Source organism: Aspergillus uvarum (genome assembly GCF_003184745.1).
Source record: "Aspergillus uvarum CBS 121591 unplaced genomic scaffold BO82scaffold_31, whole genome shotgun sequence".
Classification (NCBI taxonomy): Eukaryota; Fungi; Ascomycota; class Eurotiomycetes; order Eurotiales; family Aspergillaceae; genus Aspergillus; species Aspergillus uvarum.
This window is the reverse complement of record NW_020291328.1, coordinates 237,480-262,675: the sequence shown is the minus strand read 5'-3', so window position 1 is coordinate 262,675 and position 25,196 is coordinate 237,480. Positions and strand designations below refer to the sequence as shown.

Below are 25,196 nucleotides of genomic sequence, written 5' to 3'. Positions count from 1 at the left end.
ATAACTCGGGAGTTGTGCTATGCTCTCTGATGAGTAATCAGGCCACAATGTCAGTGCATGGGTTTCCACGGACTCAGTGAGGTCATTACAATGAGTTTGATTTGAGGATTATGCGCGCTTGTTTAGAATGAAGACGGGAGCGAAGAGAAACAAAAAAAAAGAGGCCTCTCTGAACGAAAGAAAACAGGTGAGTGGCATCGATTTCAACAATCAGCCCTCGCATCTTCGCTCGAAATATATCTCTATCTGCTCCTCGAGGATTGCATACAGTAATTGACACAATTGACAAATTGATCACCAGGCTTCAAGATTCTATAATCTACCGGGCTGACGTCTGTTTATTGGCACTGAAGCTAGTGAGTGCACTAGCCGCACAGGAGCCCCCCCTCCCCTCTAGACGGAGATCCTCCGCTCATGTCCTGAGACTCATCTTTTAACGCCGCCTTCACCACGCAAAACGCTGCCATGGACGCATGTCGCCGGGAAAGCGCCCGCCATCCCAGACTGACTCGATCGTCTAAGGTATACACCAGGATAGCATAGAGCTCCTCGCCCGCGCGCGTCTTGACTGGTTAGAGAAACAGGACCCCTAACGTTGTTTCTTCGGCTGCGCTGCATCAGGCCCCATGAGCCGGGCGGCAAGCGAGACCGGCCAGGCGAGCTGGGGCGAGGGGTCGGTGTGCACCTCGCCCGAGGTGATCATATCGACCACCGCGACCGCAACATAGGCCCCGATAGCCGTGAAGAAGTGCCACCTACCCGATTTGACCGTTAGCTTTTACTCCTGGATATTGTGGTGGAAGACAAGAGCAAAAAGCGTTCGCAAGCATCTTGCCTCCACGACTGACAAAAACTACAAAAGCTCTCAGAGGGTCGAAAGACTCACCATCCATGCAGCTCAAAGAAAAATGCGACCGGAGCGCCAACCAGCTCCCTGACGCGGGTCAAGTGGTTGCACGCCCACACATCGACCAGCCAGGCGAAATAGCCGAAGAGGAAACAGACTGTGCTTTTGTCAGTAGCCGCCCGGCTGGGGATGAAAAGCGTCGAAGTGCCAAGGGAGGGGAAAACTTACAAATCCCGAACCGCCCGATGTTACGGGTCTTCTGCTTGATGGCGGGATTGGGGATTTGTTGCGAGATGATCTGCATGGTTCGCCGCGCGATGAGCAACGCCCCTGCCCCGAAGGTCACGGCGTGGAGCAGGAACTCGTCCATGATCATGTGGACGACCATGACGGTGGTGAACTCAAGGGCGAGCGCGATGCCGATGAGGCGCCGCCACTGCGGGCTCACCTGGAAGGTGAGAACCCGATACACGAGGGGCGTGGTCAGCAGATGCATCGAGAGCTCGTCCGCTGGATTCAGCACGGTCAGTCTGAGGTAGAGGCATGCCTTCGATCAAGTCAGGTGACATACACATCTGCGTGTGGTATTTCAGGGTCATATGGTACCCGGCCGAGCAGATCCCCACGCCCATCAGACCGAACCAGGGGACCGCCCGGGCGAAGGATGCAGTGGGCTTGGATCGCAGCTGGCTCAAGCCGTAGATTCCATAGAGAACTGCGGATGTGTGGCAATGCCTGATGTTAGCTGGTGCGCATCAGACTTCGGGGGCATGTTGCCCCTTGATTGAGGCCTTGACGCACTGTAGATGAGACTGCTGCAGGTGTTGATGAATTCAGCCACATAGCGAGTGACGACATAGTCCTACAGTCTGGGGCTTGAGTTCCTGTCCTCCCAAAGGGTTGATCGCCCATGGGGGGTCATGGACTATACCTCTTCACAAAAGCTACAGCGTGTGAGTTACGGCAGTGATCGGGTGATCGTTGAGAGGAAGCTTACTTCAAGTAGGATGTTTGCGGGCCCCAAAAAGGGTCCTTTAGCGAGACATCCATCTGGGGATAATGACCCTGCGGACGTCGGGGGTGGAAGAAGCGAGTGAGGTTGTTGTGGTGGGTGTAAAGGTACAATGGAAGAGAACTCCGGCGGATCCCGGGGCTGGCTTGTTGCTGCCTTGTGAAGAGAAGCGCGACGTGTCGAGGACTCGAGCAGGGCAACTGAGGATCCACTTCTTATGCACGGGCTTGGCATCACAAGCTTTGTGCCCGTCCCGGCAGCCAACCATACCTACCACATTGGTCACTCATCCCAGAACTGTCTTCTTGTTGGCACTTCAAGGTTGGGTCCAACAATATACAGCGCTACTACGTTCTGTTGTAAGTTGTTTCATATCTCGTTGATTGTGGCAAGAACGCACACAGAACAAGTTGAATCACTGCGCAAAGACATAGTCATTCGTCATTCGAAATAAATCATGTGGTCAACGAGGACAGATTGATGAATGGAAATTGGCACTCATGGTGATGTCGTACAGCAGCAAGCAGCAGCAGCAGCAGCAGCAGCAGGTAGAGAGTACAGGCACAGAGAGATCATTCAGGCCATTAAGTCACCCGCCCGGTCGGCACAATTGGGTCCGCTGCCCAAGCCACAGCGTGTGGTGTGGCTGAGGCTCAGGTCACATGGGATTGTGGCTGCGACGGCGGTGACTACGGCTCGACCCGCTCTCAGCCAACTTGGATCTGGAATCTTGGATCTTGGACCCTGGCTCGCATGGCATCCATGTTACGGCTGGATTGCCTTCCCGCGAACCCTCTATTCGTGTTCAGGATCTGGTACCCGGCAGGTTGGTACTGTTGTGCAGCCTCCTGCACCCCGGAAGAGACGTCTTGTACGACACACGGTCCGCTTCTGCACCATCATGCTCATCTTTCGGCCGAAAGCGGGCTGTCTGAGCCTGCCCGCAGATACCTCTAAGTGCCATCCCGTTCATGTTCATGCGTAGCACCTCGCTTGGCTCGCTCACGCGCTCCTGATCACGCCAATAATAAAAACTCGAACCTGCAGGGCTCATAGCCTTACTACAGCCTGAGTTTTGTTGCAGCCATAGATCCGTCGAAAATTCAGTTCTGCCATATTTCAGCATTCGTTGTGCATGATGGGTTCTCACGCTCTCGTCGCACTCAGAATGACGAGTGAGTTCCGTCGACTATCCACCTGTCACCGGCAAATTAATTGTGGAGAAGCAAAGGCGATGATAGATTATCATCATCATCCATGAAGAATTGTGTCTCTTGATGCTTAGACACTTTATCAGCAGCTGGACTCGGCATGAGAACAAAATCCGTTTTAGTGGACCACAACTATTAGCCACGATCACTTCGTCAACTGAGCCTTGACAGGCCACTGACCCACCACAGATCTACATGGAAAGCAAAAGCTTTCCGGCTTGACATCCGACGACGAAGCTAACTTGGGACGATGGCGTCCGATCTAAGGGGATGGTCGATGTGTGGACCCGGGTCGCACCATAGAGTCCGTGGATTGCCACCCTTTATTGTCGCCGCCGGGCGGGGGAAGCTTCTAGTGCTCTCTAGTGACAGTAAAGGGCACTGATTAAGAGTCACAGCATGCAGGTCAAAGACCTGTCAGTGACACTTCGGAGTCTCGCTTCATGCAGCGTAAGACACACATGAGAGTGAATGCGATAAGCATCCTTCAGAGCAGGGCAACCAATATTAATCAAGCGCAGTCGAGAGTTCCAATAAGGGTTACGCTAGTACTGCATCGATCGACATGCATATGTACCCAGCAGCAAGAACTTGGGCCGCGGTATGCGAGGGGAAGAGTCGGTGGCGGTGGGCGGGCCCTAAGTCTGACGATCTCCACCATCAGCGTGGACCCGATTGACCGGGCCCCGCTGCCGACTGTCAGTGCGCATCTGCTCGTTGGTCGCCAACCTGCGCTGGGCCAAACTTATTTCATCTAGTGCTGTGAGGGGTAGCTGACAGCCTGCAAGACCCAGACCCAATCGCCCCTGACAGAAATACACAGTACTTCCCCCCCTGCACCCCGTCCGATCGCTTTCTTCACACTTTCCGAAGCCATCTGTTGCCGAACCACAATGGCGTCAACCGGTGACTCGACTCCTGCTACTAATGTGGATGTGGACCAATTTACTCAGTCGATCAAAAGTATTGACCGCACGTCCTTTGCGTACGATGGCGACCGTGTCAAAGCGTTGAGAGAGGCGTACTCTCTGATCAGTCGCCTAGAGACTTCGTGGGATACCGTGGCGCGTCTTTGCCTTACACAGGTAGAATCGCCAGCCAGTGATAATGAGATTGCGATGCTAACACTTCCTCCAGCCTGCCCTGACCGCGGCCCTGAAAGTGAGCCAGGACCTTCAGCTCTTCGAAAAATGGCTCCAACTAGGAGAACAGGCGGAGCAAACGACCGCCCAGCTGGCTGAACTGACCGGCTCAGACCCCGTCCTTCTCGGTGAGACAAAGTGACACATGATCTGCATCTGCCCACGACTCTAAACCCTGAGTAGGTCGCATCCTCCGCAATCTGGCATCCACCAACGTTATCATCGAGGTCTCCGCCGACCACTACAAGCAATCCGCATTCAGCAGATCCCTCCTCGAGCCCGTCTTCGGAGCCTGGATCCCATTCCTGTCCGTACCCGCTGAGTCCCCCAACACCCACAAGACAGACAAACTAACCCCCAAACCAAACGCCCAGACACGACACAGTGAACCCCTGCTTTGCCAAAATGCCCGAATACCTCGCCAAGACCCAATACCAGAACCCCACCGACCCCAATAACGGCATCTTCCAGTACACCAAGAACTTCCAGGGCTCGCTTTTTGACTACTACGCCCAGCACCCGGCCGAGGGCGCCGTCTTCAACAACGTGATGGGCAGCGTCATGGCCAAGCAGGCGGGCATGCTGGACATCATTCCCTACGACCGGCTGGCGGACGACCAGCCCGATGAGTCTGGAGCCCCGCTCCTGGTCGACGTGGGCGGCAACGTCGGCCACGACATGAACAAGTTCCTGGGCAAGAAGCCCGGCCTCGCGGGGCGGTTGGTGCTGCAGGATCGCCCAGAGGTCGTGCACCAGGCGATCTGTCCCGCGGAGGTGCGCGTCATGGCGCATGATTTCTTCACGCCGCAGCCGGTGAAGGGTATGCCACCCCCCTTCCCAACTTTCTTTCTTCTTGGTTGTGTTCACACTGAGGAGGGTCTGTGTTGAATGGCAAAGTGTACGGTATGAGGAACATGGCTAACGCATGATTCAACTTCTGCACAGGCGCGCGGGCCTACTACCTGCACGGGGTCCTGCACGACTGGTCGGATGCGCTGGCCCGGCAGATCCTGGAGCACCTGCGCGATGCGATGACCCCCGGGTACAGCACCCTGTTGATCCACGACCATGTGATTCCGGCGGTCGGGGCGCATCCGCAGGCCACGGGCTACGATCACACCATGATGGTGCTTGTGTCGGCGTTCGAGCGCACTGAGGGCATGTGGCAGGACCTGTTGGCATCGGTGGGACTGCGCGTGGTGAAGATCTGGAGTTCGCCGCTGGCGACGCAGAGTGTTATTGAGGCGAAGTTGAGTACGGATAGTTAGGGGTTCTGTATCTGCGGGTTGACAGCTTGAAGCAACTGTATGCTAGGCAATTGCCATGATACTAAACAGTCAAGTTCGGTGATAATCAATTCGCGAGACTTGGACAGTCTATGAGCCCAGTTCATAATGTGATGTAAGAGCCTAGGAGTTGATTTTGCTTGATTGAACACCATGGCCCAGGACGAGAATCAAATTCCAGAAATGTTAGATCTTCTAGGTGGAGAATACACTGCTTACGCCTGGACTATGACAGACACCTGGCATATCACCGATCCTTCCTACAAGATTTCTACACATATGATCTACCAAAATCGATCTGCCTGATGACCATAAAAGCACCAGCCGATCACCCAACCAACCTGACATCTAAGTTCCTCCCACAAAACCGACTCCATACAATTCAAAAGCTAGGGTATGAGGCTGCAAATACAAAGACACCACCAAAACCAACCCACATGCTTCAACTGTCACCACCACCCTCCCCCTCCTCCTTACCCTCATCCCCACCACTACCAGCAGCAGCTTCCGCCGCCTCCCTCAACGCAACAACCGACCTCTTCTCCTTCTCGACGCCCGCCCGCCGCTGCGCGGTATCACAGAGCCGCAAATCCCCACACTCACACTCCCCGCCCTCCCTCAACCACCTATACGTAATACTCCACCGCTCCCCCCTCACCCTCACCCTCTCCTCCCCACCCTCGTCGCGCACAACATCAGTCTTCCGCTTCTTAATCCCATGCGTCCACAACAACCGCGCATCACCACTCATACACATCAAACTGCGCGGCTCGCAGTCCACCTCCACCCGGTCCTCGCCGCGCCGGAACTCCATCAGCACGGGGTTGCCCAGCGACAGCGCGTAGAGCTGGTCGTACGGGCCGTGGGCGTCCACGTGCGGCGGGATCCCCGCCCCCGGCGGATAGTACTGCAGGCAGACTTGATCCGGGGCGCGGGGCTCGCGGGCCGGGAGTAACGGGATCAGCCAGGTTGGGAATGGGCGGTAGGGGATGGCCGGGTCGATGTTGAAGGTCTTGTAGTCGAAGGTGTAGCCGTAGTGCAGCGAGATGCGGCCGGGGCGGGCGGGCCACTCCAGGTCGTGCCGGAAGATGTGCAGCAGTTCAGCTTCGTGGGCGGCCGTGATGAAGTTGGTTTGCCAGAGGAGGCCCCGCGGTTGGATGGGGAGTTCGTGCATTGTGTCTGTGTTTGCTGGTGGGGTTTGAGGTGGGTTTTGGTTTTGGTTTTGGGGGGAGGCTGGTTGCGTGGATGAGGTGGTCTGAGTGTCTAGGTTCATGTTTCTAAGGTGGTCTAGTATTATTTTCTAATTATGTTTGTTCTTTGGGGGGCTGAGAGGCGAGGTCGCGATCAATCATTTATTGATAGCATGTTATCGGGGAGCAGGGCCACGTGATGAGCGACAAACTCTGATCGCCTTTGGCGTTGCCAATGGACAGTTGATTGGTGGCTGCCTCTCCACTAGTGCCTGAGCACGTGATCTTTCTCCTTGGGCGGATGACTCAGCCGGCTATACAATAAAAAGGTAATCCAACAGAATCGTGATAAATGGCCAATACTTTGATTCCAGAAATTGTACAGAAATCAATAGCGACAGATCATGATTGGGTCTGTGCCAAGGCACACCCTGAAGCCAGATTCATCCTGAAACTTACTGTAAGCATCCATGCAGGTGTACCGGCCAACCATCACAATGGAGGTCCATAATGTCGAGTCCTGCACTCCCTACATCGGATCATGCATGCCACTTCGTCCAAACGCGCATGCTCAACTTGACAGTTAAATCCTTTTCCACAGTGGCGACAGTGCCTAATATCCTGGAGATTGTCCAGATTAGCCTTCAGTTGCAGATATTGTCGCCGCGCCCAGTCCATATTAGTGTCCGAAAGAAGTGACTTTTCTGTAAGCGCTTTGATACTTTCTTTAGCTGTTGTTAGTTCACGCCTGAGCGCTGAAATGACCTGGAGGGAGAATGGATCCGGGAAAAGAGTCTCGTTGATCGGAACATCGTTGAGGTGTTCAACAACCAGTTCAGATAGGTGCCTCCGAGTCGCCTCGTGCGGAAGCGAAGGGTAGACTTCTGAAATCAAATCATCGATTCCAGCAGGCGACCAGGTTTGTTTCAGTGCCTTGGTGATTTCCTCCAGCGCAAAGGTCTCCAGGCCCGGGACTAGGTAGTAGCCGGCGATCATACTCATCTCGAGATGAGGACGCAGTATCTCCGCAGTGGTGGGTGGCGTGGAATCGGTAGTCTCATTAGCCGACTCCGTAAGAGAGATGAAATCCAGGGAAGTGTCCGATGCGGGAGCGGCGGCCAAATCCGAGCTCGTATCAACTCTTAAGCCCGCGAGTTCTTGTATTTCAATGAGTATTTGCTAAGATACGAACACGCGGGAGTCTTGTATTGGGAGCCACACACCTGAAATCCATTTAAGCTCGTTACCCAACGTATACTTTTCGAGGTACATGTACTCCACCATCCGCTTCACGGTAGCCAGAGAGAAATCCGGGATCTGGACGACGTTGGTGCGACCTTCCTTCTTTGGTGTTGATATGACAACTCGTTGAACACAGTGGGAGTGGCAGGCTTTACCTTGAAATTGCTCTTACAGGCAGTCTTGATCACCTCGGACCAATTCCAGACCACGACTTTGTGGACGCTAAGCCTCACCCCATCACACTCTAGCACCAGGTCGCAGAGCTCCCCCGCTTTCGCATCCTCGAACATTCCGGGATTGTTGGACATTTTGAGAGATGAGAGGTGACTTGGAAACGAATTTGGGATGGTCAGACTGTTGCGAGGTGACCGGGCCGGCAAGGTGGGAACTCGGAGCTCGGACGCGTCGTCAGAGTATGGGGAATGACACTTTGGTGTGGATGTTATTGTTTCTAGTCTACCTCAGTGGTCAAGGTCAACTTATGAGAGGTGTGCAGAATAATGCGTTCGGTCTGCTGCAGCCTGGAGGAGATTCTCTGTTTCTGTGAACGGAACACGCCTAGAGATTTCTGGCCTCTGTCTCTTGCTTCTTTGTGCCCCTTGCCAATACAATACTAAAACAACCCTACTTACTTGTTATCACAGGAAGCACACAGACTTGAAGATGAACATTTGCAACCCGTTGGTCTTGTCAGTACATTCTTGGACTTCTTTTAGGTCCCTCAATCGCTGCTGGTACCTGATCAGCTGTGTAGAACATGAGCCACAACCCTTAAGACCGCCTCAGACATCCTCCAAAACACATGATTCCCCAATATCACCACCGCGTGAAGAAGCGAGCCATCCTAAGCCTATCCCTCCAACTCCAACCGCCACACATCTCCCAACCGCTCATTCGACTCCGCCAGCCCTCCATGCACGACAACACTCGACGTGCTCCCCTCAAGAACATCCGCAGCAAACCACCCCCTCGGCTCCGGCTGGACCCCCTCGACCTCAACCAGCACCCACCGACCCACCTCGAGATCAAGAACCCAGACATCCCCCAACATCTTCCCGGCCCCCTGATGCCCCAAACTACTGGGATCATGCTCCCCGAACATCGTCACTAAGGTCGGCCGCCCCTGCAACCGCACCGCAAGCAAACACCCCACGCTCCTAGCTCGAGGGCCCGACACCCCATCCGCGACATACGCAATCGTACTCCACGCATCCGCGACGGGATCATACACATCCACCGCCCCGCCTTGCTCGCTCGTCCCGTCGAACCCATTCATCCGGTACACCTTCCCCTCCGCGAAGGCGATCGAGGCCCCGCCGCGGGCCGGGCCGGGGGCCGGGGCGCACTCGCGCCAGCGGCGGGTGACCACATCGAACGCCCAGAGGTCGCGGAGGCGGCCGGTGGCCGGGCAGCCTGCGTGGAGGTAGATGGTGTCCGTGCCGTTGGTCGTCAGGGCATGGTAGCTTCGGCCTACCGGGAACGGCGCGTCCGGATCGGATGGGGTGAGTTGCGTCCAGGCGCGATCGATGGAGTTGAAGACCCAGAAGGAGCCGTTCTCTTCGATCGGGGCCATGGCGGTGCCGCCGCGGCCGGAGAAGATGTGGAGTTTGTTGGCGAGGGCGGTCGCGGCGGACCCGACTCTGGGTTGCGGGGCAGTGGTGGAGGTGGAGGTTTGACTTATGTCTGTGGCGGTGGTGAGTGATGCTGGTTGAGGTGAGTCTTGGGTTCGGGACTGTGCAGTTTGGAGATTCGAGCTGAGAGCGAAAGCATGCTTACTGGAGTTCAAAGGGAGGGAGTACACAGTGGAATCGACGGGTTCGCGGGGCCGCAGCTCGCCGCCGTAGATGTAGGCGTTGTCGCCTAGGATGGTGAGGGTCTGCGATGACCTCTTGATCGAGGTATCGGACAGAAGCTGGGTCCAGACAGCGCGTACCATGATGACTGGATCTGTTGTCGCGGGTTTTGGGGGGATGTGAAGGGGAAATGGTGTCTGCTTTGAGGGCTGAGCGGTGGCCTGTGAAGTCGATTATATAGCCAGCGATACTCCCTGGGTCGAACTCGTATGCCGCTGGGGGTGGGTCTGACGGCTCTGTATCGCCGTAAAGCTGATACGGGCGTAAAATTTGCCCCGATGGGGTTTAGAGCTATGGTCTTGGCATTGATTAAATTGATCGACCGTGGGTTTTGATGGACACTCAATTCTCCCAGTTCATCGTAGCGGGGTTTTCTCCATCCATGCCGTGCCATCCGCATTATGTCCGCACACTACCACATCGATTGGCTGATTGATGTCCAGCAGCTTCAATTTCGAGATGTCTTCGGGCACTGCCGGCATAACCAACGTCACCGCCCGTCCTTGGGACCAGTATCCCGAGATCTGCGAGATGATGCGCTTGGCGAGATGGGTGGGATAGTGCGAATGCTCGAAGCCTCTGGTCTTTCTTTCAAGTTCCGGCCATACAATGGTGAGGATGTAGTCGAACAGGGTATCGGATCGCCATAGAAAGACAAGTTGAAGAAGGCACTCTGCCAGACTGAATGTGTAAACATCCGCCGTGCTCGATGTCGTAAAGTCCAACGTGCCTATAATTTGACATGCGCCGTGCGCCAAGTCGTCAAGCTTAGTTGTAGGAGAATCTGAATTTCGGTCGGTGGGAGACCCATCAGACATGAACGCCCCGTGGGCTTCCTCGAACATCATCTCGCAAAGGATACAGTAGACCGCGTTCATCGCATCACGATGGCTAGGGTATGCCCAGTGGTAGGGAATCGAGGTATCACCACACGATACTTCCTCCGTCGCTGCACCGACAACTCTTTCGCCGAGTTGCCTGCTCTCTTTCACACGCGACCTCCACACCTCCAGCCGTTCCTTCTGAATCGTCAATAAGCCCAGCAAGTGGGAACCTCGCACAAAGCCCTCTTGTGCTTCGTCATACTCGTCCGGTGCAGAGTATCTCCCCAGCATTGTGTTCAACACTTTATGCGCGACAGGACCGATTTCTCTCGACGAGTCCTGGATCCGGTACGTGCTGGCTACCGAACGGAACACAATCAGCCGGGAGCGTATCTCCATAGTCTTGACCAAGATATCATAAATGAGATCATCTGTACTCATCCCCAAAACACAGCTGAGATACAGATGATCGGTGGGATCTGGGAAACAGTTTGGGCCGAACGAGCTGACCCCCTCGCCCTCGAGGAGCAGCGAGGGTGGCTTCGACAGGCGATGGGAGACACACAGGCGGTGCCACATCTGCAAGGCCCCGATCCCGCCCGGGGAGCGCATGATCTGCTCCCGGCATTGTGACACAAATCGGAGGGTGTCCCAAACTGCTAGACGGAAATTGAGATGGTTTGTCGAGGCGTGGTGGTAGTAAGCCAGGAGAATGAGGGTCCGCAGGATCGAGGCTGCATTGTGTGCAACATCGCTTGCACTCGCGGTGCGGCAGAGTTGAAGTGCGCGGTCATGGTAATTGCGTGCTTGGCGATGATGGCGGGAATCGACCAGAGGGCTAAACACAGGAGTTTGATGGTCATCCACGCGGTGACGACTCTGGATCTGTGCGTTGAGCATGGAAAGGCTGGAGGCCGAGATGCAGACAGCGGCAGCACGAAGATAGGGGGCGTCGAAAATCCCCCCCACAGACGTCATCGACAACGCGGGCAGCAGATGGCGTACATGATCCTGGAAATGGCTCAGGTAGCGGACCTCAAGGCCATCTCCAGGGTCTAGTGGGAAAGGAGAAATTCCAGCTGCGGTGAGGTCACTGAAGAGACGGGGTTTGGCCGGCGGACCGTTTTCACTACGAGCCCTTCTCGAGGCAGGGGCGGGATTTGCCGCCGCAGGTGACGCGACAATCACCTGCGTATGTCGCTGAAAAGTAGCTTGGCCGATGTGTCGGAAAGTCAAATTCACCCCGTAACTGCACTCCAGCGATAACCGGACACAGGCGCGGCAGTAAGGTTTGGCTTCATCGCACTGGTAATACATCAGACTGACGGTCCCTGGAGCACAATTACGGCAGACGCACCTTTTTACCTCTCCGCCGGCATGACTTGCAGCCTGCGTGCTTCCGAATTATCTTGCTTGACTTTGTATTAGTCGTTGTCATACCATTGGGAGGCATGTTAGGTGCGGAGTCGATAGTAAGGCTGGTGTTTCTCTGGCATCTTGCAACCCGGCAGTGTCAAGATCCGGAGCCAGGAACTCGGGAGGTTGCCCTGACCCTCGGTTACAGTACCGGTACCACGAGTTGCACTGCCACCTTCCCTTTTGTGGCGATAAATTACGCCTAGCAATCCGCTCTTGACGTAACGCGTCAATACGATAGGCACATGTAAGTACTGTACAATACGCATTTTAGTCCGCACCTTGGGATCATTCACCTTGTAAACCGGGGAGGATGATGACTCGGAAGAATAGTTCTACGACTAGGTGAATCATGCATGAATCACAATTCCTGATCTGGCTGCCGATCGATACGATCTACCAATGCAGTGTCTAGACCATCGGCGCACGTCGCGGAGGTCGGAGATAATCGGTGCTAAACCTCTCCTGATCTCAGAGATACGTACCTGTGCCACACAATCTAAGGGCTGGGTCGCTGCCACATCTCCCATGACGAGGTTGATGGACATGCATCATCGAGACAATTGTGAACTCAATAAGGCCTCCATTGCGACGAAGCCTGGTTCAATTGTCATTCATCCTCTCCGCATCTTGCCATTAGCCAATGATCGCCCACAAACCCTAACTTTCTCCTTACTCATCGTAGTTACAGCATGGTGAAGCCATGATGACGCCCTCAACCAGCAACAACAGCCACAACACATCTATATAACCTGTCAGGTTGGAGGCTCAATCATCCTTTTATCAACAGAACAAAACATTACTATACCCAGTCTATTTTCAACACTTCAACACTTTCAATTGAATCATCACATACCCTTCATCATGCAGAACGATTACGGACAGGGCATCTCTCACGCCACCGGTGGCTCCAGAGTCCCCGACAAGGTCCAGCAGAAAGCTCCCCAAGGACTCGAAGAATCCTTGCCCAACAAGGTATGGCCAACGATTTTCTTTTATCTATCGCCGTTCTGCCTGTCCATTTCCGAGGTATAGTGACTGACATTGTTTCTTCAGCTCCATGACACCGGCTCCGGAACTGGTCGCCAGACCCACGCCCTCAATGACGGTGAAGACTCCATCGTGCCTAAGGGCATCCAGAAGGCCGTCCCCGAGAAGCTCGAGCGCGCACTACCCAACAAGATCCACAACACTGGTGATGAATAGATGATCTTGCATAGCGGAACGTCTTATGAACGCAGAATTTGTGACGATACACAAGTAATTTTGGTGGCGTTGGAGAATGATTTGATGTCACGTTGCACTATGGATAATGAAATGTAAAATGATGAAATTTTGATCTGCTTATCTGTCTCTTGAACACAATTCGAAAGCATTTATACGCAATTGTAGGAGTTAATGTTGTCAGAATTGATGCAAGATTGGTTGAATTCTTGACATGCCACAAAAGGACCCTATATTGCCAGTCCAAAATTGAGGTATTCAAAGATGAATTATACTATATAAAATTCTTGGTCTTTGAAAGCGGGCACTCCGAGTGAAGGAACCGCTTCGCTTTGCCCCCTTCTGTGACAGAATTGCTCCACGACAGAACGATATATACTGCCCGGGATCGTATCACGTACCATCCTGTCACCAGCAGTCTTGGTACTCCGTGCTCATCAAGCCAGGATGCTGTCCAGAACCTTCTGTCCAAAGTCCCGTGCAATATTCGTAGAGCCTGTGGCGCCCAGGTGAGATGATGCTCCTACAAGCATCAGCCACAGAATTGTGGCTCGAGGCCTTATCAGTTCAGATCATGGTTGCCTATCATGAGACGGAGTAAAATTAGCGAATAAGCAAAGCGCCCTCCAGCCACTCGGAGTAGATTAATCTTCGACACTGCTTTCACTGGCTAGGGGTACCATCGGAGTCCGATGCTTACCCTTCCACCCTGCGCCCAAGGACAAATCCTTCGCCATGATGCGGGATCTGATGACAGGTGAGTCAAGTATATAAGTATTCCTGGCTTCTGCCGTGGAAGCTTAATAGTTCTAGTCAGGCCTGACGACTGTCAGCAAGCCCTGCTGCTGGACAACCACTGATTGAATATGGCGTCGTTGTCGACACAATGCACGAATGCCAGCGATGCTGTGTTTGGCCCTCGGGTCAGCCTCGCCTGTCGCTCGTTTGACTTTACACTTTATTTCGAAGATTTGATGTTCGCGTGCCTGCCCGCGGCTCTCTTCCTGCTGCTTCTTCCGATCTCGGTTTGGCAGCTATGGCACGAGCCTCGTCGTATCAAGAGGTCTGCCCTGTTGGCTTCCAAGCTAGTATGCTACTTCCGCACTGTTCCTACAATATAGTTAGCATCGATACTAACATGTTCAGGTGACACTTGGGGCACTATTTGTCGTCCAAATTGCTTTCTTAGTTCTTCGTCAGTCGCAGCCTCTAATCCCCGGGCACGATGTCTCGCTCGCTGCGGATGTGCTGGAAGTGGTGGCGGTCGTCAGTGCGATCTGGCTGTCCTACTTGAGCCATTGCCGCTCGATCCAGCCCTCCACGCTGCTGATTGTCTATCTCTCCGCTCGCACCCTGCTGGGAATCGCCCGGGTGCGGACGCTGTGGCTCATGCGCGCCGCCACGGCGGACGCCGCTATCTTCACCGTCGTGATCAGCTTCACCTTCCTATCGTTGATCCTGGAATCGATCGAAAAAGCATCAATTTTGACAGCAAAGACCGCAAAGCCCGCCACCCCAGAGCCATTTAGCGGGTTTTGGAAGCTTGCAAGCTTCGCCTGGTTGGCGGGGACCTTCCGCCAGGGCTACTCCAAGGTTCTTTCAGTCCATGATCTGCCCGATCTGGATCCTCAGCTGCGCAGTGAGGTCGTTGGTCGCCAGCTTCAAGCTGCTTGGTCGCAGACCGGTAATGTTACGTGATTTCTTGGGGCTTCGTGTCTGGTTCTAACTTGGGTATGTTCTCGGGCTTATAGATAACAAAACCGCAAAGTATGCTTTACTCCGCACCTCGATGCGAGCCTACCTAAGCGCACTGCTCGCGGCAGTCATTCCTCGCCTGCTGCTGACGGGCTTCACCTTCTGCCAGCCATTTCTGGTGGATGCGACCGTAACATGGGTCGGGAACAGGGACGCGGCCCTGGACTCAGGCAAAGGACTGATCGCGGCATTTGCGATCGTGTACACAGGCATGGCAGTAAGTTGCGCACCTGCATGGGTTGAACCTACAGGTGTATCTGCGTGATGCTTGTGCTCATACTGTTTCGTGACTAGGTATTCACAGCGCTCTCTGGGTACCACACCTTCCGCTTCACCATCCGTCTCCGCGCCGGACTGATCTCCCTCGTCCACCAGCAAACCGTGCGAACCAGGGCGGTCGACCTTGGGGAGATCACCGGAGTAACCCTGATGGGTACGGATGTCGAGCGGATCACGTCGGGCTTCTTCTCTATCCATGATTTGTGGGCCTGCTTGATCGACATCGCGGTCGCCATCTTTCTGCTTGCCAGGCAGCTGGGAGTTGCAAGTGTAGTACCCGTGGTAATGGTCGTAGGTAAGTGGGCCCTCATTTACCCTATTTATCAAAGACAATTCATCGATACTAATGAAATGCAGTCTTCTTTGGCTGCACATTCAAGCTCTCGGCGTCCAGCAACACCGCGCAACGCGTCTGGATCGAAAAAGTGGAAGACCGGATCCGCTTCACTTCGTATGCGCTGGAGAACATCAAGTCGGTGAAGATGCTCGGACTCTCCCCGAGGATGTCTGCGATCATCGGGGGGTTGCGGTATGCTGAAGTGGCTGCTTCCACGGTGTTTCGGAAGCTGTTGATCGGGAGTGTGGTGCTGTGTATGTCGCCGACTCTCAATGTTGCAAAACCCACAAGAAATGAATGCTGACGAGACTCTCTAATCCAAACAGCAAACTCACCTTCTAACCTGGCTCCCATGGCGACATTCACGCTCTATGTGATCATCGCCCTCGTCAAGCACAATAACTCCATCCTCGCTGCCAAAGCCTTTACCTCTCTATCGCTGATCTCACTGCTGACAACCCCAGTCTTGACCTTCATCCAGTCCGTCCCATCTGTGGTGGAATGTCTGGGCTGTTTTGACCGGATCCAGGAGTACTGCAGCAAATCGCCTGACGCGGATGAGTCGGAAGCAGAGCAAGACCACGACAGTATCCCTCTAAGCTCTCTGAAGAAGCAAGCACCAGAGCAGAACGGAAGTGCAGTCGAGTTCACTGGACAGAGTTTCGCCTGGGGTCAGACAACTGCCCCCGTGCTACAGGACATCCATTTGAAGATTCCACGTCGCGCCATAACCATGATAATCGGACCGATCGGTAGTGGAAAGACGACATTGGTCGAGAGTATTCTGGGCGAGACGGTATCAGCCGGAGAGGAAGTCACTCGAAACAATTCTCCCATCGCCTACTGCGCCCAGACCCCATGGCTGCAAAGCCAGACCGTCCGTGAAAACATTCTTGGATCGAGTCTGATGGACTCCGCCTGGTACGAGACGGTGATTAGGGCTTGCGGGCTCGAGAAGGACATGGCGCGTCTACCGCGCCGAGATCAGACGCCAGTTGTCAGCAATGGACTGACCCTGAGTGGGGGGCAGAAACAGCGCATTGTAGGTGATTTAGGGCCGGTATCTGCTCATAGCATCGTCACTGATCTTATTTCAATAGGCGTTGGCGCGAGCACTGTACGCTCGACCTCGAGTTGTTTTGCTCGATGACATTTTCAGTGGCATCGACGCTACCGCCACGGAGAACATTGCGCGCAGCTTGTTCGGAGAAAGCGGGCTGTTTCGTGCCTTCGAGACGACTGTCGTGCTTGCAACGCATTCAGGTATAGTACCTGGAATTCCGAGAAAGAAAGGACATGTGCCTGTACTGACCGTTCTCTGATATAGGTTTCCTTCTTCAGTTCGCAGACACGGTCGTTGTGCTACGTGATGGCCGGGTTATCGAAACCGGCACACTTGACACCCTGAAGCAAAGTAATGACTTCGTGCGCAATCTCAAGGTAACCGTCTCGGAAGTTTCTAGCAGCGAGAGCGACTCGAGTAGCGACTTCGACAAGCTTGAACACGTAGACAAGCACGACACCAACTCAGAAGCTCTCGATTCGGCCGATGAAGACGCCACAGACGATCAAAGCCGCCAGACTGGAGACTTTGCGGTCTACGCTTACTACGCCAGTGCTGCCGGGCGCCTGAATATCGTTTTGTCGCTGGTATCCGCTTTTATGTGGGCCTTCTGCAATGAATTTTCTAGTAAGTTGATACAGGATGTGCTCTGCATTGTCTCCGGAGGATTCGCTGACATGGATTCGTAGCCGTATGGGTGAATTGGTGGACGGCGGCAAACGAGAAGACTCCGAACTCGAAAGTGGGCACATATCTGGGAGTCTATATTTTCTTTGGACTGTCAGGGGCTATCTTGCTGGTGGCCACTTGCTGGTATGCGGTATCCTCCATCGACCTGAACCAACTGTCTAATGCAAACAGGATCACCATCGTGACCATAATCTCCCGCTCGGCAATCAAGCTGCACGACAACGTGTTAACCAGCACGTTCCGTGCCTCCTTCCAATTCTTCCACAATGCAGACATCGGCAGCATCACCAACAGGTCAGAACCAGCACCAGCACCAGCATGAGCATACCTTTCCATTCGGAGCTAACCACCATCGCACGGAACAGATTCAGCCAAGACATGGACCTGATCGACATGCGCCTCCCTGTCGAAGCACTCAACGTGATCGCAAGTATGCCACTCACCCCTCCAGCCCTGTATTGCCTCCCTCCCCGCAGTCTAACCCAGATAACCAGTGCTATCCACCTGCCTTGTCAAACTCGTGATCCTGGCTATCTTCGCCAAATACCTCGCCGTAGCCATCCCCTTCGCGGCTGCGATCGTCTACATGACCCAGAAATTCTACCTGCGGACCTCGCGCCAGCTGCGGTTCCTCGACATCGAAGCCAAGGCCCCATTGTACACGCACTTCCTGGAGCTGGTCAGCGGGGCGGCGACGATCCGCGCGTTCACGTGGCAGCAGCGGTTCGACGCGGCGTGCACGGCGCTGCTGAACACCTCGCAGCGGCCGGTCTACCTGCTGTACTGCGTGCAGCAGTGCCTGGGCTTCGTGCTGGACATCCTGGTGACGATCCTCGCGGTGATCCTCGTTGCGACCGTGGTCTTTTTACGGGAAAGGTTCGACCCCGGCGAGGTCGGCGTCGCCCTGGTCATCGTCATGACCTTCAACCAGAGCCTGATGCTGCTGGTCAAGTACTGGACGCAGATGGAGACCTCGATCGGGGCGGTGTCGCGTGTCAAGGCCTACGCCGCCACCACCGAGCCCGAGGAGCGTCACCCGGAGCTCCTGCCGGCGTTGCCGGTGCAGTGGCCGCACGCCGGGGAGATCCAGCTGCGTGATGTCGTGGCTAGTCATTCGTACATCACCCACTCCTCAGCGAACATAAGGAGTATGATTGCTAACGTGACCTATAGACAGGACTCCACCCCGGTGCTCAGGGGCATCACGATGTCCGTGCGCGCCGGCGAGAAGGTGGCTATCTGCGGCCCCTCGGGCAGCGGGAAGACGAGCCTCATCCTGGCCCTGCTGCGCATGGTCGAGATCCAGGAGGGTTCCGTCAGCATCGACGGCCACGACCTCGTCGCGTACCCGCGGGAGGAGATCCGCGCGAACCTGACCGTGATCACGCAGGAGCCGTTCCTGGTGACGGGCACCGTGCGGTTCAACATTGACCCGTTCGGCGGCGCCGCGGACGAGGCGATCATCACGGCCCTGCAGCGGCTGCGGCTGTGGGAGCGCATCGAGAGGGAGGGCGGGCTGGAGATGGCGATGAAGCCGACCTCGTGGTCGTTGGGCCAGCGGCAGCTGCTGTGTCTGGCGCGCGCGATGGTGCGGAAGAGTAAGGTGTTGATCCTCGATGAGGCGACGAGCAGGTATGTTTCTCCCCTTGGAGTTTGTTTTATGGGTGCTTGGGGCTGAACCGTGTCTGCAGTGTGGATCACGAGACGGAAGATATCATGCAGGAGGTCATCGAGACAGAGTTCGCGTCCCACACGGTGCTGGCGGTGATGCATCGCCTGCGGCTGATCCATCGGTATGATCGCGTCGCGGTCTTGAATGCCGGTGCGTTGGTAGAGCTGGATAGCCCTGCTGCTCTGTTGGGTCGCGATTCTCTGTTTCGACAGCTTTACCAGTCCGGAAACGGGGGTTCAAGTCATTGATGCGGAGAGGTGATGGTTCTTTCCTATAGTTGAGATATAAAACTATACACGAAGTCATGATACTATACAGAGAAGATGAAGACTATACACATTCGGGCCAGACAAACTCACTCCTCGTCCCGAGCACGGATCGCATAAGAAACCTCCTCACTCTCTCCCTGCCGGGTATACTGCTTCAAATTCTCCGAATCATCATACCGATACTTGGAAAGCTTCATCCCCGGCGGACACGAGACCAGCTTTTCTAGAGCCTGGACTACCTGCCGCGCCCAATTGATCTCTGTCCCCAGCTCCCTTGCCAGCATATTACACCGCACCATAATCTGCCAGCAGCGGTGCAGATACCGTCGCAACTGCCTGCGGTTCCGCTCGTGGAGCGGATCATGCGGCACGGGCAGTCGCGATCGGCGCTCATTGCCCTCGCTCAATGTGGTCACTTCCGCCACCCAGTCGTTGGGCACGCCGCGCTCACGGAGATAGGCCTCAACACGCGCCGTATCCTCTTCACTCAGACGGAAGCCCGCCGCGTCCGACGCAAGAAACAGCGCGAAGGGCAGCTCACCGTACGTGAAGCAGTCCTCCTCCTTGGCCTCGCCCACAATCGCCAGCAACGTGTCCACGGAGACACCCTTGTCCTGCTCCCCGAGCCGCTTCAGTCGGGTCCGCCGTCCCTCTTCATCCTCCGCCCGAAGCTTCTCATAGAACGGATCCTCGAAGAGCGGATCTTCCGTGTCCTCGATGCGCACCCGGCTGGCGTAGCCGAACCGCGGCTCCAGCCCCAGGAACTGGCGGTGCGGGTACCGCGACATCTCGGTCGCCTTCGAGACTTCCGTCCACTCGTGAACCGGGCGCTGGTACATTCTCGTGGCGCGGTAGTCGGGCACATAGCCCCTGTACCCGTCTGCATACCTTGACGCTGAAGACGAGGAGTGTAACTCCGGGAAGCAGGAGAAGGTATTCAGAACGAGATACATCTCCAGCGCGGCGTCGAAAACCGGGCCCCACCCGTGATCGAACTCAGCCTGGTCCCCAGGTCAGAACCCGTAGTCATCAATTGACAAGAGAGAAAGGGATACTCACCAGCTCAATACACATACAGTCCTGCACGCGCATCCACTCCTTCAGCCTGATCTCGGGATGCGCGCACAGCCGGAAGATGATCTCCATCTCGTCTAGCACGAGCAGCGTGCTGACGACCTGTAAGTTAAAGAACCCGTCGCCGTTGACCTCTGCGAATCGGAAACAGTCGTTCCGTTGGTACGGGCGCAGAAACGCGGCGGCGCGGCGTTCGGTGTAAGGGAGCGGACAGCCGCAGGCGAAGTCGGTGGTGCTGTCGACATGCTGGCATAGCTTCTGCGTCTTCTGAACGTGCTGTCGTGACTCCCCCGACCTGGAGTGGTGCCAGGGAAAGGCGAGGGGGTGGATGCGCGCGGCTAGGCGGTCGTCCAGGAGTAGCTCGTTGCGTGCGGGGGGGAGGTATCTTGGGGCGTACAGGCGACGCGCGGCGGTTGTGTCTTCGTTGAGAGCGCGGGCGAAGGAGGTGGCGAAGTGGCCCAGGTCTTGGGCTTGGGTTGGCAGGAAGCGGAAGTAGAGGTTGGCGATGGTGGTATCGGGGCTGGTGTGGGTTGGGGCGCGGTGGCTGAGGTGCGAGGTCAGGCTGCGCCAGGGGATGCGGTGGGCGCGGTGGGCCATTGGCGATGGGTCGATCGAAGGTTGGAAGGCTTGATCGATAGACCTAGCTGTCTGATTCAAGGACAAGACCCTGGGAAGATGGCACAGACTACCGAGTCATAGCAAGACCTACGTCTCATTCACTAGCAAACTCACCCCTGTGGTTCGCCTTTCCACTTTCGTTCATTTGACTTAACTTAGTACTGCTAGTTCCCTAATGACCAGGCTAGAATAGTCCTAGATCCGATATAAAACCAGGGTAACTGACCGTCGGACTCCGGAAGGGGCCAGGGTCTCTCGGAGCTTCCCGGAGCACTATCCTTCCCGATTCAGCCCGAGCTCCTATTCTAGGGCTTATTAGAGCTGTGGGGAATCATACTGAATCTAACTCATGATCTTGGGTATCGTATTGAGATAGTCCTAAGTTTACATAGTTCTGGATTTTGAAAATCAAGAAGGTTGGAGACAAATAACGAAACTGGAAAACTTCTAGGCTCTCTTCACTCCGTAACTTATGACATTTGCCTCTTTTGGTTATGCCCTAAGTCCAGAATAAAACCCTCGTGTTATGAGAAAGTTCCTAAGTCACTCTACATCACTCTAAGAGCGCACTCCCTTACCACCTGCTTTTCAGCCCTGTTAAGGGACAATGCGAATCCGACGCGGACCGGTCCGCGCGGCTATTGCGGGACCGCCGAGATGCAACTACGGAAGCAACTGGATAGTCGGCGGAGGGGCCTCGTATGCTCGGAAAGAGCTCAGATTTGAATGAATCATGACATAGAGATGCTTTCTTTCAGTTACTGTCCCCTTTACCCGCATATACCATGAGTCTTCTATACCAACGCTCCCCACCTAAAGCAAACAGCTTGAACCCGCCTGACACCAACTTCTGAAAGACCCCCTCGGGATCAAACTCGCGACTAACCGCCTGCAGCTGACTCTTGTTCTCGCTACCATACGAGGCAATAGGGTCCTGGGAGTTCCACGTATAGTTCAGGAACTCAAAGGGCACATGTTGGCTGCGGGCGGTCGCCCCGGCCTTGATCTTCGCCAGCGCCGTCTGCATGACGCCCAGCACGGCGGCATCATTATGATACCTCTGCTCTGTACTAGATCTGCTTTCCTCTTCAGCACCTCTGACGGACCGATGTCTGTCGTCCTTTCGATTGGCATATGCTCTGTATACTGTACAAACAGACTGCCTCTAGTATCCTCAGGAATAGCGATGGTCTCGTTCTTGGTCTGTAACTCTCGGACAGAATTCGGCTGACAAGCAGCGATGTATCAACCCTCAAAACAAAGTGCCTTCATATATCAGATATTACAGCTTGATTCTCCTCATTCTAGCTTTTCTCTCTCATCATCTTCGTAGATATGCACGTACTACCTTATCTGCTTATCCTAGAGGAACAAACAGCGTGGTCCAGGAGGGGATGCGAGCCAGGAACGCAGAACTGCGCTGACATAAGCAGAAATCGGGCGCCGATGCCGCAGTGACGTCATTTACTCTCCCCATCACCATCATCTACACTGAACCTTTTTGGCCTATCCTTCGTCTTATACAGGATTTCCATGGGCTCTCCTGGAATTAGTTCAGGGAGGTTATGTGAGGCTTCTTGTGGAGGAGGTATGGTTCTCATGCCTGTCGGTCCATGGACCGCGCAGATTAAATCCCAGCAATTGCTGCCGGGAAAGCATGAGGTGAAATCGAGTATCGGGAACTGTAACTATTGGTTTTACCGAGCGTACAAACTGAACTCTCTGAGACAGCGGAGACTGACAGGAACATTAGATAGTGGAGTATATGAGTAGTATTGATTTGACTTGATACATTAGTATCAATTGAATAGAAAAGAGCAGAGAGCATACCAAAGCAGAATGTGGACGGGCAGGCCGGGCGGTATCCTAAGCTACGGGTCCTGACAGACGTTATAGGCATAGGAGAATCAATGCAAGTAATTGAAATGAAGATGTTCATCAAACTGTTAACGATCCATGCGTGCTATCATAATACAAATTCATCATGCGTAAACACTGCTTGCCCCCTACTTCAACTTGGGAACCGCGTGAGCAAACAAGTTCTTAGGATCATGCTTCTCCTTCAGCGCGACCACCTCGTCGGCAAATTGCCCAAACAACTTCTTGACCCGGTCCTCGGCACAGAGCGTCTGAGGCCCCTCACAGTGTAGCGAAGCATAGGCGCCGGGGAGCAGGTTCTGCGCCTCGGTGCCGTGCACGCTGGCCAGCATCTCGGAGGCCCACTTCTCGGCATCCTCCTGCATGGTCTCCGCCGTCACACATCCAAGCATCTCCAGCATGAGGTGCGGCTCGCGCGCAGCAAAGACGGAGTTGCTGGTGGCGGCAGCGGACGGGCCGCGCAGCTGATGCACGGAGAGCATGGTGGCCGGGTCGGCGGGCATCTTTTCAAGGCTGGCGCCAATGGTCTCGGCCAGCTCGGGGGTGATTTGGCGCACGTTGGCGGTGCGGCTGGACCCGTACACGCTGGTAGGGACCATAGCGCCGTTGCCCTGGAACCAGTCGGGGATGGCGGTGGGGGCGACGGTGTTCATGATGGCGATGCCCAGCGCGGCGATGCGGTCGGCCCAGCGCTTGCCCTCGTCGAGGTCGTCGCCGGTCCAGACGAAGATGGTCCCAAACAGGCGGCCCGGGGGCGCATTGATGGCGATTTGCTGGACGGCCAGAGCGTCGGGAATGCCTTCGTTCTGGAGGGCCTGGAACGCAGCGTTGAATTCGACAAAAGTCTTTTTAATATCCGAGGATTCGAACATGATGACGCCGGAGAGAAGCTGTCCATCGTTTCTTGTTAGTCTATTCCTCTCGCTTACCCATCATCCACGACAACCATGTAAATAGGGGAACTCACCTGCTTAGCCTCATAAACCTTGACGCGAACCTCAACAATAATCCCAAATACGCCACCCGCTCCCTTGATCCCCTTCAACAACTCCGGATCCTCATCTGTATCCACGACCGTCCCATCCGCCTTGACCACCTTGGCTCCCAATATCTGATCCACTCCCAGCCCCCAGCGCGGCGCAAACAGCCCGTAGCCGCCGTAGGCACTCCAGCCCACGTATCCGACATCCGGGATCGAGCCCGTGGGGGTGATCAGCCCTTCTTTCCAGAGTGTCTCCCCGAGCTTCCCCTGCAGGATGCCGCCGCCGACAGTGGCAGACTTGCGGTCGGGGGCGATATGCACGGAGTTGAGGGCGCGGAGATCGATGAGGAGGGCATCGTGCTGAATAGCTTTTCCTTCGATGTTGTGGCCGCCGGTGCGGACGCTGAAGGGGAGGCCCTGGTCGTGGAGGAACCGAACGAGGGCGGCGACATCTTGGGCGGATTGGGGTTGGAGGACGGCGAGCGGGGTGCAAGTCTTGCTGCGGCCCACGTTCCACACGCGGGTGGTGTCCGAGAAGGAGGCGGAGTCGCGCCCGATGTATCCTATGCTGGCATGTTTGAGGAGGAGAGGATCGAGGGTGTTTTTGAGGTCTGTCATTTTGACTGTGATCGAGATTGGAAGGGATGTGTTGTGGGAGGAAGTGAGGAGGGAAGGCTGAGAAGGGGAAGAGAAGAACGCTATTATAAAGGCGTTGTTTGGTGGTGGTGGTGGTGGTGGTTGTGATAGCGAGAAGGAAAGGCTTACTTACCCCTCGGCGGGGTAAAGCTGTTGTGTTACACAATTAAATAGTGGAATGCGGGCAGTGTTTCTTTGTTTGTCTGGATCGACGGTGAATGGAAGATGGGTCTGACAGGCCGGAACTGAGTGGATATGTGGATATCCATGTGGATCACTTACAGGCCAGACCCCTGGTCAACTGGCAACTGGTTAACCAGGTGAATTCTAGCGGGGTAGCTGCTGAATGACAATCCCACCCAATCTTACATCAGACAGACAGTAACAAATAGTTTCAACCTGAGTTGATCAGGTCCATTCTTCATCTGAAGCCTTTCCAATCTCTAGTCAAAAATTAAGATAAATTATCGTGTGTAGGCAAATGCTTGATGGAATGGCTTGTCTGAAAAGCATGACTCGTCACCCCGCCACATTCCTAGCGCATTCTTAGAATTCCAACACGCTTGTTGTGTCTGAGTGCAAGTAATCTGAAACTTTTGTGTTATCTAATAATTTCAGAACAACTCACATACTAGCGTGGAGAATGCATTGGCCCCCAGCCGGAAGCCCCGGGTAGAGCCTGAGCAATGCAATCTT

At 54.9% G+C, this 25,196-nt stretch overlaps 10 protein-coding genes across 10 annotated transcripts; 3 read left to right on the top strand and 7 right to left on the bottom strand.

The window, feature by feature from the left end:
* Positions 1 to 191: 191 nt before the first annotated feature.
* On the bottom strand, positions 192 to 1,954 carry BO82DRAFT_354899 (ceramidase). Its single transcript, XM_025635310.1, has 7 exons — positions 1,845 to 1,954; positions 1,779 to 1,791; positions 1,649 to 1,709; positions 1,419 to 1,562; positions 1,076 to 1,357; positions 887 to 1,004; positions 192 to 755 (listed from the first exon to the last, which is right to left on the bottom strand). Exons 1-7 carry the CDS (start codon positions 1,895 to 1,897, stop codon positions 590 to 592), a joined length of 837 nt encoding a protein of 278 aa, XP_025491368.1. The 5' UTR covers positions 1,898 to 1,954; the 3' UTR covers positions 192 to 589.
* A 1,955-nt stretch (positions 1,955 to 3,909) lies between these two features.
* Positions 3,910 to 5,737, top strand: BO82DRAFT_311501 (S-adenosyl-L-methionine-dependent methyltransferase). The gene is made up of 5 exons (XM_025632408.1): positions 3,910 to 4,155; positions 4,208 to 4,340; positions 4,396 to 4,519; positions 4,587 to 5,032; positions 5,158 to 5,737. Exons 1-5 carry the CDS (start codon positions 3,964 to 3,966, stop codon positions 5,478 to 5,480), a joined length of 1,218 nt encoding a protein of 405 aa, XP_025491367.1. The 5' UTR covers positions 3,910 to 3,963; the 3' UTR covers positions 5,481 to 5,737.
* A 203-nt stretch (positions 5,738 to 5,940) lies between these two features.
* Positions 5,941 to 6,818, bottom strand: BO82DRAFT_383927 (uncharacterized protein; the record flags this gene model as incomplete). Its single annotated transcript, XM_025638056.1, has 1 exon — positions 5,941 to 6,818. The coding sequence occupies exon 1, from the start codon at positions 6,769 to 6,771 to the stop codon at positions 5,941 to 5,943; it is 831 nt and encodes a 276-aa protein (XP_025491366.1). The 5' UTR covers positions 6,772 to 6,818.
* A 251-nt stretch (positions 6,819 to 7,069) lies between these two features.
* Positions 7,070 to 8,238, bottom strand: BO82DRAFT_432801 (BTB/POZ domain-containing protein; the record flags this gene model as incomplete). Its single annotated transcript, XM_025640817.1, has 3 exons — positions 7,070 to 7,845; positions 7,912 to 8,032; positions 8,086 to 8,238. The coding sequence occupies 3 exons, from the start codon at positions 8,236 to 8,238 to the stop codon at positions 7,181 to 7,183; spliced, it is 939 nt and encodes a 312-aa protein (XP_025491365.1). The 3' UTR covers positions 7,070 to 7,180.
* Positions 8,239 to 8,780: 542 nt separating this feature from the next.
* On the bottom strand, positions 8,781 to 9,866 carry BO82DRAFT_284816 (Kelch repeat protein; the record flags this gene model as incomplete). The annotated part of the gene is made up of 2 exons (XM_025631471.1): positions 8,781 to 9,649; positions 9,707 to 9,866. The coding sequence occupies 2 exons, from the start codon at positions 9,864 to 9,866 to the stop codon at positions 8,781 to 8,783; spliced, it is 1,029 nt and encodes a 342-aa protein (XP_025491364.1).
* Positions 9,867 to 10,139: 273 nt separating this feature from the next.
* Positions 10,140 to 12,045, bottom strand: BO82DRAFT_284924 (Zn(II)2Cys6 transcription factor domain-containing protein; the record flags this gene model as incomplete). Its single annotated transcript, XM_025631479.1, has 3 exons — positions 10,140 to 11,736; positions 11,785 to 11,912; positions 11,965 to 12,045. The coding sequence occupies 3 exons, from the start codon at positions 12,043 to 12,045 to the stop codon at positions 10,140 to 10,142; spliced, it is 1,806 nt and encodes a 601-aa protein (XP_025491363.1).
* Positions 12,046 to 12,581: 536 nt separating this feature from the next.
* Positions 12,582 to 13,484, top strand: BO82DRAFT_432798 (uncharacterized protein). Its single transcript, XM_025640816.1, has 2 exons — positions 12,582 to 12,998; positions 13,080 to 13,484. The coding sequence occupies exons 1-2, from the start codon at positions 12,888 to 12,890 to the stop codon at positions 13,227 to 13,229; spliced, it is 261 nt and encodes an 86-aa protein (XP_025491362.1). The 5' UTR covers positions 12,582 to 12,887; the 3' UTR covers positions 13,230 to 13,484.
* A 629-nt stretch (positions 13,485 to 14,113) lies between these two features.
* On the top strand, positions 14,114 to 19,291 carry BO82DRAFT_375070 (putative ABC multidrug transporter; the record flags this gene model as incomplete). Its single annotated transcript, XM_025637456.1, has 13 exons — positions 14,114 to 14,335; positions 14,394 to 14,931; positions 14,999 to 15,219; positions 15,297 to 15,576; positions 15,639 to 15,872; positions 15,945 to 16,660; positions 16,719 to 16,881; positions 16,946 to 17,308; positions 17,371 to 17,665; positions 17,737 to 17,801; positions 17,866 to 18,487; positions 18,545 to 19,003; positions 19,063 to 19,291. The coding sequence occupies 13 exons, from the start codon at positions 14,114 to 14,116 to the stop codon at positions 19,289 to 19,291; spliced, it is 4,407 nt and encodes a 1,468-aa protein (XP_025491361.1).
* Positions 19,292 to 19,398: 107 nt separating this feature from the next.
* On the bottom strand, positions 19,399 to 22,031 carry BO82DRAFT_402736 (uncharacterized protein; the record flags this gene model as incomplete). The annotated part of the gene is made up of 3 exons (XM_025639337.1): positions 19,399 to 20,313; positions 20,372 to 21,053; positions 21,805 to 22,031. 3 exons carry the CDS (start codon positions 22,029 to 22,031, stop codon positions 19,399 to 19,401), a joined length of 1,824 nt encoding a protein of 607 aa, XP_025491360.1.
* A 736-nt stretch (positions 22,032 to 22,767) lies between these two features.
* Positions 22,768 to 24,931, bottom strand: BO82DRAFT_432796 (FAD-binding oxidoreductase). Its single transcript, XM_025640815.1, has 2 exons — positions 23,850 to 24,931; positions 22,768 to 23,772 (listed from the first exon to the last, which is right to left on the bottom strand). The coding sequence occupies exons 1-2, from the start codon at positions 24,480 to 24,482 to the stop codon at positions 23,011 to 23,013; spliced, it is 1,395 nt and encodes a 464-aa protein (XP_025491359.1). The 5' UTR covers positions 24,483 to 24,931; the 3' UTR covers positions 22,768 to 23,010.
* Positions 24,932 to 25,196: the final 265 nt, after the last annotated feature.